General features: G+C 41.0%; 1 protein-coding gene across 1 annotated transcript; it reads right to left on the reverse strand.

Annotated features, from left to right (window-relative positions):
- Nucleotides 1-11,681: 11,681 nt before the first annotated feature.
- On the reverse strand, nucleotides 11,682-13,068 carry LOC125888263 (lysophosphatidic acid receptor 6-like). The gene has a single exon (XM_049575514.1). The coding sequence runs from the start codon at nucleotides 13,054-13,056 to the stop codon at nucleotides 12,181-12,183; it is 876 nt and encodes a 291-aa protein (XP_049431471.1). The 5' UTR covers nucleotides 13,057-13,068; the 3' UTR covers nucleotides 11,682-12,180.
- Between the last annotated feature and the right edge of the window lie 2,478 nt (nucleotides 13,069-15,546).

Genomic DNA, 15,546 nt, shown 5'->3' on the forward strand with positions numbered 1-15,546 from the left:
TCTAACCTGGCTGAGTAGTTTAATGTGCTATTCTATTTGTCTCCTGTAACTATTTCACCTCTGGGAGATATCAGTGATATACATTACTGGCAGTCATTTCCTGTGTAGGTTGCTAAATGATGATGGAAACCATAAGAAGAAGATGAGGATATTATTTTCAAATTGATGACTACAGTGTGGTGTAATAAATATATAATGTGCTGTGAGAGCTGTCAGAGTCTGCCCCTCCCAAAACAAGTAAAGCACCAACAGGATTTAAATAAGATGGTTTTTAAAGCAGTTCTGCCTGCAGGGAAGGCAGCTCTGTTTGGTGCCGAGGCACAAGGACGCTTTGAGGTTACCCAAACTATTGACAACCCAGAAATGTCACATAATACTCTGTGTGCTCACAAAACAGCATCAGCGATCACAATGACCTGCCACGCTGAAATTACATCAACTTCCAAAAGAAAGTTTGATTGTGAATACATGGCGCTGTAGTAAAGGCGGCGTCCTAATAGTTGCGTTTCATATTGATTTTTTTGTTCTTTAGGCAAAATCTCAAGGCTGCCCTGGGCTCATTCCAAATCCATTTATGATACACTGCTGCAGAGCACCGCGGTGCTAATGAGTCGCCCTCAGTGCACCTGGGTGACATTTCACATAGCAGAGCATATATTAGCTTTTGTCACTAAGCAGACTTACAGCCAGCAGTAACCTAATGTATGATATATTTCAGGCACTTTGCAGAGATTTATGAGGTATAGATAATGCAGCAGGGGGAGACTGGGGGCAGTTGCAACACTTTCTGCTTTTTTCTCAGTCACTAAGAGACTATTTGGAGCACACCAACCAATTTTTAATGTATTAAACGTACACCTGTCTGTTAATTACCCATACCATTTTAAATTAATTACGTATATTGTTCACAATATTTATTGGAATGGAAAAAGTCCAGGGCTGGAAATTAGCACCAGCCACCAGCCAAATGTTGGTAAAATATGTAAGTGGCTGCTAGATTTGCTTCATTCACCAGCCAAAAAAAACAATGGTAATCTATTGATTGGCTGCTAGATTTTGGAATGCGACAGTGCCAGGTAGACAGAAAAGTTATTTTCCAACTCTGAAGAACTCCAATGTTGCCACTGACCCCAGCCATGGGGCCAGTTGCAACACGATATGCTTGGGTGTACTATCCTTTCATGTGCCCAACAGTGACTTGTTTATGGTGAAAAATACCCTTAAGTGGTCTTTTTGATGTGCCAGCTCAGTTTAAGGCCCTGACAGGGGCATAAATATAGACAGTGCAGGCAGTGCGGTTGCACTGGGGCCCATGGGGTGGAGGGGCCCGACTGCCACCTGGAAATACGCCCGTGTTCAAAGAAGAACTCACATTAAAACAAAAATGGTGCTGTTTTCCATACATGCCCTAAATAAGACAAACCCATCTCCATCATGGTTTTCTGGTTTTGTAAAACAGTGTCAGTCTATCACAAATTATAACCTCATTCTACATAAACTATTTAAAAAACTATAATTTACCAATAAAAAACTATCAAGTTAAACTAATAATTTCCTATTTTCATTTGTAGATTTGTCTTATACAGATATGTAATGATGATTGCTGTATGTTAATGTGTCCAATATCAAGTATCTGCAAGTGGATGTAACGTAAAAGCGGCAGTAAGACACACTGCTGCTAAAATACATATACAGTACACCTAAAACTCTGTACCTTATGCCACTGGGCCCTGACACACCAAGCCGAAAGTCGGCCAGTGATTGATTGAAGTTGGGCTGTTGGTGAGCATCCGTTGAGATAGAGACAAAAGTTGAAAGGAAAGCCCTGTTGTTGTTACTTGGCAACGTATGTTATTATAACTTTTAAATTATGACTGCATACATTATAGACTGATTGTGATTGTTTGATTATAGTCATTGTGGCTTCTGTCAACTGTCACTGTGCTGTCATCTATCTGCAGCTCAGTCACTGTAACATATCTTCCGCTGTGCAGAGAATTGTGGGTCAGAACAGCCAGATAAGCATGCTGGCTTGTGTTTTGCAACATGGGACCAGATGCAGTTGGACACCCTGGTGTATTTGGCATGCTGCATGTGACATACTTTGTATCGGGACATTTTCTGACATCCTAAATAGTGTGGCATTATGGGGTACTGGAACACACTGACTGACCTTGACACATGCTAACCATGTCACTTAGAGGTCAAAGGGCAGGTGACAAAAATACAGCTCCTGAATAAACATTTACTTTCATACCTCAAAACAATTTGTTTTCTTCAGTAAATGCAGCAGCAGAAGTTGAATGTGTCCTCTGTTTCTGGTGAGGGGAGGGTCCAACTGAGCATGTGCAGAGTGTCATCACTCTAGAATGTTTCTGATTGGAGAAATAAGTCTTGCTACAACCATCCCCAGTCTTCCCTATCATTTAACCTGGAATACAACATTATTGATGGTTCAAGCAGTAATGGTTGTCCATGACACCTAACACAACAGAGTTCATGATCTAATAAATTCCCCGCATTTATATTTCAGCCAGGGGGAATACACACCCATGAATGCTGCTGCACAGAGACACACAGTTGGGGGTTTTTCCAGCGAGGCAGGTCTGGGTGGAGATCCCTCTGTGCACAGCAAGTGTGACAGATAGAAAAGCACACTCATGCATCTTAATTTGATCATTTACTGAACACATGGAGAGAATAGAGAAGCTATCTTCTTCACTGCTGAAACCAATGGTCCAGAATGCTGTTATTTGGTATATAATCATCGAGAGAAGAAGTGCATGCTTTATATGTGCATTTTTCTCATCGCAAAGCCCACTTGAATGTTTGAACATTAGTAGCTGTGTGAAATGTGTTTAGACATTTACATTAAAATCAAATGTTTTTCCCTCCGAGGAATATATTTCAGCTCGAGATTGCAGAGCAGGTCAAAGCCAGATGGCTCCCTGCTGTCAGTCTCCTTCCTGTCCAATGTTGCTCCTGGACACGAGACAGCTTCTAACCCCATCGTCAGTTTTGTGTCTTTGAGCAATCAACCATAGCCTTCCTCTTTCTCTTATCTGTCCCTCAAACGTGAGGTCATTTTGTCTCAACTACTCACCCTCCCATGTTTCTATTTGTCCCATCTTTCATCCTGTATCTCCTCCCTTTGTTCCTCCTGATGCCCCTGTCTTCTCCTCAGCTCCATACATGGCCTAATCAGTCTACTGTCACTAAAATTCTGATCTCTCTATCCACCCCTCTCCGCCCTGGCTCTCCAGTTAGTGTGTGTGTGTGTGTGACAGAGTGCAGTGCCTCAGCATACTCCCACTGACAGCTGGCCCGGGCTGGAGGAGGAGGGGAGGCAGGGGAAGGGAGGGATGAGAGGAGGTAGAGAAAGGCAAAGAGATAGACCATCATCCCCCTGGCGTTTCCCCCCGGCTCTTTCTGAGGAAGTGTCGGTGGTGCCGCTTTGATGCCGCCTACATCATACAGAGGTCTGAAGCTGTGAGAGTGCCTTCTGGCCCCGTTTTGCCTCGCCTCACTGGCAGGAACTGGGCCAGGAGTTGTCATCTGCTCAAAGCCTTGCACATCTCTCAATCCCATTACTGAGAACTATAAAAGTAAATATTAGCTCCTCTTCAGTGTGACAATGGAAATTTGTGTTTCAAAACTTCTGCATTTTTTTCCCACACTGATTCTACTTTACTTAACCCAGTTCTTCTTTTTCCTTCTCTTTGCCACGGAAACCTTTAAAGGACCATGTCAGTGGGTTTACAGTTTCCACCCATCTGTTACAACTCATGTATGATGTATCACAGCTAAACAGCAGAGCATGCAGTTGTGTTTTACAAATGTATGTGTAAGTTTTCTAATTTACATAACATCTATTGTCTTCCATTCATTTTATGCACACTAGGCGAAACTCTTAGGACACGAATTGCCCTATCGAGAGTCAGTGTTTGATTTGTCGGTTTTGGGCAACTGTAAAAACAACATGGCGGACTCGCTGGAAGAGGACCTGCTCCATATGTACTGTAGATATAAACAGATCATTCTATAGGCTAACAAAAACACAACGATTCTTAGGTGATTTTAAACTAATAAAAACATAATTACGAATATTATTCACCATTTCTGCCAATAGATGCCCCTAAATCCTACACGGTGGACTTGTAATGTGTAATCCTTCAGTGGTAGAGTTAAAAAAGATGGAGAAAGAGGAGAAGATTTTAGGAGGTATTAACCAAGTCCTTTCTTTAACTTTTACTTGTGTAGGTTTCTCAAATGGAAATGAGTTATTTTCTATGGTAGTAATTGTACTTTTACCTGAATAAACATTTTAAGTACACTATCCACAATTGCATAATCATTATAACATCATGTTATGGAGACTTCCCAGATCATTATTCTGCTCTTAATCTGCATTAACACACAATAACTCCTTTTTCACTACCCTTTCCCGACGAGAATTTTACACTGTCATGTCACTGTGCAACTCTAAATTAAAGGTACAGTTGCAGATTTGGGGAACAGAGTTGTCTCACCTTTAAGGAGCACCAAAACAACATCAGTATAAATGGGACAGTGAGCAGGACAGGGTCATGGGTGGCATGGGTATGACATTTTGACGATGGTAGCTGATAGCAGTTAGTAGCTAATTAAAAAAGGAAGAACAGCGAACAAAAATGTCTGGAAAATGGGAAAACAGTGAGGTCTGGGAGCTCCTTCGAGCAGAGGATGAGCTCAGAAGCCATATAACAGAGACAGTAGCCCTTTTTAGATAGGAGTTGTACAAATTTGCAGGAAAGCCCAATTAGTCTTTTTTCAGCATTGGCAGTATAAACACAAAATCAGGGAGTGCAGCAAAATGCCACCTGCCTACTTTCGTTTACACAGAATGTGCCTTTTTCGGGGCAATGGGGGGCATGAGCAAGTAACAAAACATGTAGCTCAGCGTGTGACGTAAGCAGTGACGTGGGAGGGAAGCCGCGGCTAGTCAGTCCTTCGGCGATTCTCTCGTAAGTTGGCCTGTTCCTCACCGTCCCCGTCATCTGACGGTTAATGGCTTCTTCATTTGCAAGGACAAGGAGGGCGCGCAATTCTTGTCTCCTCAGTTGCTCATCTTTACAGTGTCTGTCAGGTTTGCGTTTCCCTCTTGCTAGCTGCTCATTCCTGCTCTTTATCCACTGCCAGTGGCTCGCACGTATGGCATCATCAACAGCCACTCCCGTTGTGGAAGGCCGCTTCGGTCTGTTTAAACTTGAAGGGGTTCCACCAATATGACTACTCTACGAGTCGGAATATTAGGTGCCTCGGATCAACTAGCCAATCCGGCTCTGTGTGTCTAAACGCTTACAGCGTGCCGGCAAAATGGCCCAACATTCACAGAAAATCTGGCAGTGTAAAAGGGGCTAGTAATGATTGTTAATGTCGTGTCATGATATTGCTATTGTCTAGAAAGAGCTGCAGACATGTTATATCACACCAGAGGCCAACGCTGTTGTGTTATGTCACACTTTTCAGGCATCTTTTGCTTCGGTGATGCCAGCATGCTGTCCAAAATCACACTCTGGATCACCATTATGCCACCATTATTTGGTTCTGTGTTGAAATGCAAAGGTGGCATAAAGAAGGACTCGTAGTGGTCCTATAGCATTGTGTAAAAAGGGCTAAAGATAATGTTATTAATACTTAGTTTGACCTAAAACAGGTTGTTAAAAAAGGTAGTCTTTACAATTACACAACCTAAGCAAGTTTAGAGGGTGTATTGACTTTCAATTTCATACATTTCATCTGTATAAAATAATTTGAAACCATTGGCTGCCTGAAACAGTGGCAAAAATACATTGAAAGAAGTTAAACTTTTATACTATACAGTGAAAATATTCAGCAGCGATATAAAGTGAGTTTTATTTCAGGACCTAAAACTTGCAGACACGCAAGTCTGTTCCATTAAAAGGAGTTTTGGTTCATATGCTTATTCAGAGCCCAGCTTGCTGTTTCTCCCTGTTCCCAGTCTTTATGCTAAGATAAGCTTACCAGCCTCTGGCTGTAGATTTATACTGAGTGGACAGTGAGAGTATATCAAGCAGGTAGGAGTATCTTCTTCTAAGAAATTAAATAAGCGCATTTTTCCAAAAACTATTTCTTAAAGGTGTTGGAAAGATGCAGTAAAAGCAAAATGAAGTAAATATGTGTTGTTGTACTGCAGGTACAGTAGCAGCTGTTTCATTACAAGAGGATTTAAGTTTCATCATAATATCAGATTAAAATTGATTACAGCAGATTTTTAGGTTTTATCTCACAGGCAGTTTTGGCCTCTAACATCATCTGTTTAATTGAAGCAACTGAGCAACGAGCTGCTGGTATTTATGAGCTGTTTCCTGTCACCTCTACATGCCTCTGCCCTTTATTGGTGTCACCTTACTCTCACTGAGTTCAAGTTATTTTAATATGTCTGTGAGGGTTCATCTGAGCTGTCCAGGCGGTATTGTGTCCAGAAAAGGTTGACTCAAAATCACATGCTGCAGTTTTGATTGAAAATAATTCACTTTTCATTGTTTTTGCCTTTTGGATCAGAAGCAAAAGTGCAGTCCAGTGATTGGGATCCAGCCTTCTATCAGTGTTGTTTTAATAGGAATTTGTACTGCACCCTCATGTCATATTGAAAAAAAATGTTTTTGGTTGAGGCTGAATTGAGCCACCTCGTTCATTTCCATCTGTTCATATGATCTGTGGATCCTCTCAAGGCTTCAGATGCTGCAGGATTGTTGTTCCTCTGCTCTTTGGTGTCTCCTCTGTCCATTCAGTCGCTCGGCATTTGTTTTTGTCTGCTCCTTTTTTCTCTTTGCTCTGCTTTTTTTGGCTCTTTGTGCCGCCTGACTCTCCACAGTCACCAAAGCTGCTGCTGTCTTTGAATAGCAGTCCTCCTCTGGTCCAAGGCAGACTTGGCTGCAGCTCAACAGGCTTGTTTGTGGGTCTTGGCAGCGATGCTTGCAGACCTGAATGTACCTATACTGTTTTTTTTCCCCCCTAACAAATGTGGCTGTTTATGTTTGTGTGTGCATGCTGGAGAAAGGAGAAAAGAATGCAACACACACACAAACAGCACACACACACAGAATATGTGTGTATTTCCTGCATTTACCTTGGGGAGGTAAAGGGTCATCTGACCGTGACCAGCTTTAGCAGACACATTCATACTGCAGTCAGACCCTCCCGTCCCTCCAGATCTGGGATATCAGTCACATACAGATGGAGAGCTCTGAACAAACACGAGCTTGACCTTGATACACACATGAAAAACACACAGAGAAATAAAAGGTAATACAGAGACATACAAATCCGAACAAACACACATGGATGAAGAGCTGCGGTTTGGTTCTAAACCATTTCCCCATGAACACAGATCAAGCCGCTTTCAAAAACAATCTGCTCCACGCTGCACAAAGGCTGTCATACATACAGACTGTTTGGTGTTGAGGCGAAATAGCAGCTAAAATTAATTTAGCTTCATGGCCTCGGCAGAGTAAGGACAAGACTGAGCAAACAGTGACCGCAGTGTTGTGCTGTATTACGGCTAAAACAAAGTCAACACAGAGGTGAAGCTGTATAAAGTAGGGGCTGCTTTTCTGTTCAGCCTCTCAGCATTCATCTTCCTCCTGTAGAGGGCACACACAAAGGTCACATTAAACATATATGGAGCTGCTCCAGGGAGGAAACCGCCTCCATGCTGGTCTTCAATTTACGCAGGGTCATGATGAAGCAAGATGTGGTCATCGGCAGCCATACAGATGACCTGACTGTATTTAGAAGACACTATATAACATACAAATAATTATTTGTGTTTTAATTTGCACTTGCTCACTCGAGGGACAGCACATGAATTATGGTTAAAGCTCTAAAACTGGGTAAAATGTAAACACAAGTAAACACAAGTATGAAAGCAGTTGCAAAGGATGTAAACAGTACATGTGGTTTCTGTGGTTTCATCACATTTGTAGTTCACAAGAAAATAACAGGTGTGTCTCTGCTTCAGGTGGCGCACCCTGCATTTCGTGCAAACATAACAGCGTCCTCATAAGCCTTCTCAAAGTGTCCTAATTGTCAACAGCAAATCCCCGGCGTCGGCGTCCAGACATTACATCTGGATTGTTTCAAATCGAGATCCTTTTTGGATCAATTTCCTTCAGGCACATACAGATGCCCCTCTGTTTGGCAAAAGCTTACAGGACTTGAGAGCTGCTGGCTGCCTAACTGAGGCACTGACAAAAAGCACAAAAGCCCCGGCTGCATCACAGGATTTATAACCAAAGACTCACGAGGCGGTGCCAAATGATGTTAAAAGCAATCAAAAGAAAAGCTAACGAGGATGAGGAAGGATTATGTTTTATCCCTGAACTGAAAGTTTACCATAAGCACTTTTTGATGCCACCTACTACTGTATATGTATACAGTATGTCTATATAAGGCATAAAAGAGCATATAACATTAAACCAGTGTGAAGAACACCAAATAATAACTGGAGTAGCTGCGTGTTGATTTCACTAGTAATTTAAAAAGTGCTGCTTGTATCAAATCTCAGAGTATATGTTTAGGGTAAAACATTATACAGGAATTATGTGTAATCAAATAACCTATCTTTAAAACTTGCACAAATACATTCATTTATTAATTTTAAGTTAATTAAAAGTCAAGTCTTGTGTCTTGGAATGAGCCGAATGAATGTGCTGCTGGTGTTCACCAAACTAATCAAATTAAAAAGGTACCCTGTGGAGTTTTTGATCACTAGTGGCATTATGGGGAAATTATTTTTTGAGTGAATCTCTGTTTTGTTTGTATCACAGAGTCCTGCATGGCTATGTTTTGAAGTCATGCTCCCAAACCGAAACCACGACATGTAATACTGCACCCACGGTACAAACAATTAGATCCGCAATCTGCAAATCCAATAATAAGCATGCATTGTTCTAATAATTTGGTTAGGTGTCCATTTAAAGTGATTATTTTGAGACACTTCTTACATGTGAAAGTAAGATATTAAACACTCACTGGCCACTTTATTAGGTACACCTGTTCAAGTTCTCGCTAATGCAAATAGTTAATCAGTTAATCATGTGGCAGCAGCTCAATGCATTTAGGCATGTAGACATGGTCAAGACGACCTGCTGAAGTTCAAACAGAGTGTCAGAATGGCTTGCGCCGGCTCACCAAAATTGGACGATAGAAGACTGGAAAAAAGTCTCAATTTCTGCTGTGACATTCAGATGGTAGGGTCAGAATTTGGTGTAAACAACATGAGAGCATGGATCCATCCTGCCTTGTATCAACAGTTCAGGCTGCTGCTGGTGGTGTAATGGTGTGGGGGAGATTTTCTTAGTACCAACTGAGCATGGTTTAAACACCACAGCCTACCTGAGTATTGTTGCTGACCGTGTCCATCCCTTTATGACCACAGTGTACCCATCTTCTGATGGCTACTTCCAGCAGGATAGCGCACCATGTCACAAAGCTCAGATCATCTCAAACTGGTTTCTTGAACATGACAATGAGTTCACTGTACTCCAATGGCCTCCACAGTCACCAGATCTCAGTCCAATAGAGCACCTTTGGGATGTAGTGGAACGGGAGATTCTCATCATGGATGTGCATCCGACAAATCTGCAGCAACTGTGTGATGTCATCATGTCAATATGGACCCAAATCTCTGAGGAATGTTTCCAGCACCTTGTTGAATCTATGACAGCAAGAATTAAGGCAGTTCTGAAGGCAAAAGGAGTCCAACCCTGTGCTAGCAAGGTGTACCTAATAAAGTGGACAGTAAGTGTATTTTACAATTAAGGTAATTCAGAAAATGCAATTAAAAAAATGTTGCTGATACCCACATGTCTGAAGCTGACATGCCTGTCAGTAATGTACCATCTGGCACTCAATGTATGCAGAAAACAGAGTCGATACAAAAAGCCTGCAGTCAGAGGATTAAAACATTAAATAACACTATGATTATACTCGAGATCTGACCCGCGTGTCTTTTTTTTCACCCAGAACCGAACCCAGAAATACAATTAAGACAAATTACCACCCACGAGTCACCTTTTCACCTGCACTCCCATGAACATGTGGACATGGTTCACATTGATTTCGTGCTATATCCATGCTGAGTTTGTGGTGCTCCAGCAAAGTCAGCGAAGAGGAAGAGTGCACCGCTTAAAGCATTTGTTTAAAAAAAAAAAAAAAAAAAAGCTTTTGTTGTCTTTTGTTTGTTCACAAGAAGACTCAACAGGATATATTTTCATCTTTAAAGAAATATGATTAGCATACTTGCCAGCATGCATGGTTTAGGGTTAAAACTCCTCAGAGACCTTCCTCCTTGCCATGATAGAAGCTAGCTTTGTCCCCTTTGATACACTTTAAGTCATGTTTGTTTCCTCTAACGGAAACCATACTAACCATGATGGAGGTTAGTATATAGGTCAAACGGGGGCAACCTTAGCTGTAAGGTATGTGAGGTCAAACGAACGCCTACTTGGAAAGAAAATGTGACTGTAATGGAACAGTATGTGATTTAAGTTTTTTTTTGTTTTGTTTTTTATTAATATATTATCTTAGTCCTGATATATTTACGTTTTCTCAAGTTCAATAAACTTACCTTAGCTGGTTTTACGTTGTCACAACCTATAAGCCGACTTTGTACCAGTGTAATAATTCAGGTTTACTTCAGTTAACACATTTTTAGGGCGACAGGGGAACCGTATCAGATCAATACTTTCTTTTATTGTGGGCTTTCTTTTATTGTGGGCTTGGTCTACTGATTGGATTACACTCCAGGTGCCGGCTCTTTTTACTAAACTTAGAAAATTCAGTTTTTCATATTGTGCAACTGCAAGGTGGAACAACATGCAGAACAATTTAAAGCTTTCCTCATGTATATCCACAGGGAAATTCAAATATTTAACTGTATCATATTTTACTTCTCAGTGTTTCTGTTTTACCTGATTAATGTATTCTACATTTTAACAGTTTTAAGTCATCATTGATGCTTTTATTTATTTATTTTGTACATTTTTAATTGTGGTTTTATTGCTTTTTACTTCTTGTTGCCACTTTTATGTGGGTTTCTCTTGTTTCTGTGTCTAAGAGCTTTGATTTTATACTGTTTTACTCAGCTACATTGTGAATGAGGTCTCTACCTCAATGTATTTACGAGTTAAAATAAAGCTTGAATGAATGAATGAACCTTGTTCTAAAGGGAATCCGTTTTCAATTTGTGGGGAGGATGCATAAAATCTGCAAAAATATGTCAGAAAGTATATCGTATTTATTTTTAGGTTTTATATGACATTGATCTGGATTGAGGCAGCTTTTTTTAAATATAATATCTTAATCCTGATATATTTATTTTTTCACAAATGTGAAAAACTTAACTCTATATGTTCTACATTTTCACAAATCATGAGCTGACTTTAAACTACTATAATACTTCAAGTTTACTTCAGTTAACTCACATTTTTATGGCAACAAGGGAGTATTTTTATAAGAGGAATCTGTTTTAAATTAGTGTGTAAGATGCATCATATCTGCAAAAATATGTCAGAAAGTAGTAGTAACGGTAGAAGCATACATTTATTTTTAGGTTTTACATGACCTTTATCTGAACTGAAGCAGCTGCAGTGCCTATTAAAGCTCATAGAGCCGACCTGACTTGTGTGACATGTCAGAAAGTTTTATTCATAATCATGGCAACATGGGAAAGTTTTGGTAAGTGTATTCAATACAAGTTGCCAAGATGCCTGGGGCTCCAGTTTTGATCTGAGTTTGGCAGCGCAGATGGGAACTGAAAGAACAAAAAAAAAAGGTGATTTCACATGCCTAGCTTCTACCGAAACATCAGATATGTGTCACAAGTGAAAAGGGGAAAAACAACAACCACTGAAAATCAGCTACACTGAAGGTGACATAAATCTGTATCTCTGTTTTATCAAATATCAGTCTGTGGAATAAAAAAAAATCCAGTACTCTTAGACATTATGATCAATAAAGTGACAGTTACTATGTAAAAGTGAGAATTTTATTTACACAATATACCATAATTCAGTTTTTCACCATGACCTTCATGTCGCACACCCACACATGACACACAAATAATGCCTTAAATAGTATTTAACACCACCTGTCCCTGTTTGCTGTTATTAGCTTCTATTCTCTTGCAGCAGAGGTGTCCACATCCTCTTTGCTCTTCCAAAAACCATCAAAAGAAAAGTAATACAACAGAGGATCCAGGCAGCAGTTCACACTCGCAAGACATATCAGCTGCGTGCGAGCAGGTCTCCAGCTCTTAAAGCAAACCAGCAATGACACAGGCAAGAAAAAGATGGTGAACATCATCAAGTTCATGGCAAAAATCAGCATGACATTCACCTTGTTGCTGACCCTTGCAGAGTCATTCAGGCGTCTGCGTAGAGTGCAAGACACCAGAGCAGTGGACACGATGTTGACTGTCAGCAAGGTGAGCACCAACACAGGCTGAAGATAAGTCAATGTTGGTCTGGGCTGCAGATTGTGACGAAATTCAAAACAGCTGGATTCATTGTGGTGGTTTAAAAACATGTAGAAGTCCCGGCCCTCTGGGATGTTCACCACGAACACAAACAGCCAGACGAATGCGACAGCTTTTGTGGCGTTGGAAGAGGTCCGAAGATGGCGTGACCTCAGAGGATAAACCACAGCCAGCAGCCGGTCCACACTGATGAAGGTGATGAAGATGGAGCTGGAGCGAATGTTGTTGCGAAAGAGCATTGTGGTCCAGGTGCACACCATACGGCCCAGAGGCCAGGTGCCCGTGGCATAAAAGTAGACCCTCATGGACAGGGTGATGACGAGCAGCAGGTCAGAGACGGCCAGGTTGACCATGAAAACAGCACTTGGGGATTTGAGGCTGTGGCAGCGTAACAGAATCCACAGCGACACAGCATTGAGAGGCAGACCCAGCATTGTAACAGATCCAAACACCAGCGCGTACGCTGTGTTCTTAACATCCAGCTCTGTTCCATTTTCTAATGTAATGTTAAACATGTTTCGCCTCTGTGAGAAATGCACAAGTGCAAGGCGAGTGTGTGTAACTCTGAAAGAGACCATCGTAAGCCCGCCTCCTCCGGATTCAGATCAGTGTGAACAAAGGTTGTTGCTACATGTTCAAGAGGCTGAGAGCGTTAAAACAGGAAACAACTCTAACAAGAGTTGAAGTGCTGTGCTGTTCAAGTGAAACAGAGATTGTGTGGGAGTAAGTCATGGAAGAGAAGCGGCTTTTTTTTCTAAAACCACAACCATGCACATTGTATTCATTCGCATATTCTGACACAAGTGTTACAAAGATTTCTGTTCAAAACGGTCCCACTTCTTTGAATTGTATAGGCCATACAAGTATAGTCTATAGAAACACAATCTGTACTACACTTGTAGCTACTTGCATTTGAAATTCCATCTGAACTGGCATGCATGCTAATTAAGCACTATCTGTACACTAATTACTGCGTCAGTAGGGAAGAAAGAATTCCAATTATGTAATTTTGTTGCTATTGACGTGGTGTATATAGCATTTAGCCACGTGTGAGCATGGTGTTGTATGGCTGATGTACTTGTGTGTGTATGCTCGACATACCTGTTGTACACTATGTCTTCAGGGACTGTAAATCACCTAATTACCCTATTTAATCAGTTTGTGTGTTTTATGCAGTTACAATTCACTGACCTACACAAACAGTATTAAAGCAGCACTACACCTATTTTTAAAATCCATACATGTTATTCCTAGTGTCTGAGACAGTCCAAAAAATATTAGTAACATGAACCATCTCCCAAATCCAAAAACTAGAGAGCTAAAACTCAAATTTGCGATGTCATTGGAGATAAAGTCTGGAGCTGCTCTAGAGACAATAAAGTGGAAAAGATAGATGACGCTGAGAGCACTCATGGGAATGTTCTGAGTATATGGATACAAATTCTGTTTCAGCACTGGGGACACTACGGTAGAATAAAACGTATTTGGTTATAAAAAGAAAACAAACATTCTCTTGGTTTACAAAATCAGGTTCCCTTTAACTGTCAATAGAACAGCAAAAGCACAGAAAGTGTTTTGCAGGTTGCAAAAAGCAAGACACACTGCACTGCCGGCGCTTTTTTTCTTTTTATATTGAATGCCACTCGTAAAAAAAAAAACACTTGCCGCACCTTTTTACTGTTGCAAGGCAACCACCCCATCACCTCCTTACTCTAACCTCCCCATATATCGATCTACTGTTTATTTATTTATTTATTTATTTATTTATTTATTTATTTATTTATTTAATTCATTTCACAGTAATCAGTAGCTAGTTCCTAAAATGTTGAGGCAGAGGGTACTTGCTGTAGCTCTGGCTGAGGGTGAGATGCTGTCAGTAAATAGTTTGTTGTGCAAACAGAGATCTGTGTGGGTACATGAGACCCTAAAAAAGAGGCTGGATCATGAGGAGGACCACCAGCTGCTCCAGTAGTTTTGCCTCCATGATGGCTGTTTCCAGGCATATTTTAGGATGACTCAGGGGCAGGCTGACAACCTGCTGTCTATTGTTGGGCCCAGCATAACACAAATGAATACTAGCTACAGGGAGTCTATTGGTCCCGCGGAGGAACTGAGCACCACCACTTTCTCCTCCATTTTTTACTTGTTGTGACCACCACAGGAAGCCCGTCTCAAATCATCTGATTGGACAATGGAAAAACAGCAAAGATGTCGTGTACTTTTTCACTCTGAGTTTACGTTTTTTTTTTTCAACTTGAGGAGTTTAGAGCACTCCGGCAAAAACGCCAGGTGCCAAGAGTGCAGAAATGTGAGGCACGTAACAATACAAAAACAGCGAGAAAAAAGCTTCATTCTCATTTTTTAAAAATTACAATAAGTCCCCTCCAGCTGCTGAAACACTTTGTGTGCTGGGGGCCTAATACTGTCCCTCCAGTATTTTGCGGATTCTTTTGGGGGATAATTACAGCCTTAAATACCTGATTTTGTAAAAATTTTAATGCATGTTGCAATGTTTCCTTCCCACAGTGGAAATTACAAAAGAAGCTGCAATGCTGTCTCGGATTTGGACCCTATTGTTATGAGCATTCGGTGTTTGACACAGAATTAGAATCCATTTGTGATGGTAGGGGGGCACCAGCTGATAACCGACAATCAGTTGTTGCTGCCAATCAGTGCAGTACTGAAGAACCGTCTCCAAGACCCCTCGCCTCCTCTCTTGTCCGGTTCGCAAGATTTAGCACAGCAGCAGCGGTTAACATCCTAAATCCAGCCCTTAAAAGGTCCCAATCAATACACTACATGCAGCTCTACGATGAAATGAGTAAATTGCGAGGTTGTGCAGAATTTCGAGGGATTGGCTGAATTTAAGTGTGTGACAAAACACGTGTTTGAGACTTACTTCTCTGGTTCCTGGCTTTGAGAGAGAGTAGCTCATGTTCACAAATGTTGATTGAACTTCCCTTCCTATGGAATGTACTGTAATTCTTAATTTAGGTGTTGTTCCC

This window comes from Epinephelus fuscoguttatus, linkage group LG5 (genome assembly GCF_011397635.1).
Source record: "Epinephelus fuscoguttatus linkage group LG5, E.fuscoguttatus.final_Chr_v1".
In the NCBI taxonomy this organism is placed as follows: domain Eukaryota; kingdom Metazoa; phylum Chordata; class Actinopteri; order Perciformes; family Serranidae; genus Epinephelus; species Epinephelus fuscoguttatus.

Coding starts and splice junctions, on each gene's coding strand:
- LOC125888263 (XM_049575514.1), bottom strand. CDS start 13,056: ATGTTTAACATTACATTAGAAAATGGAACAGAGCTGGATGTTAAGAAC.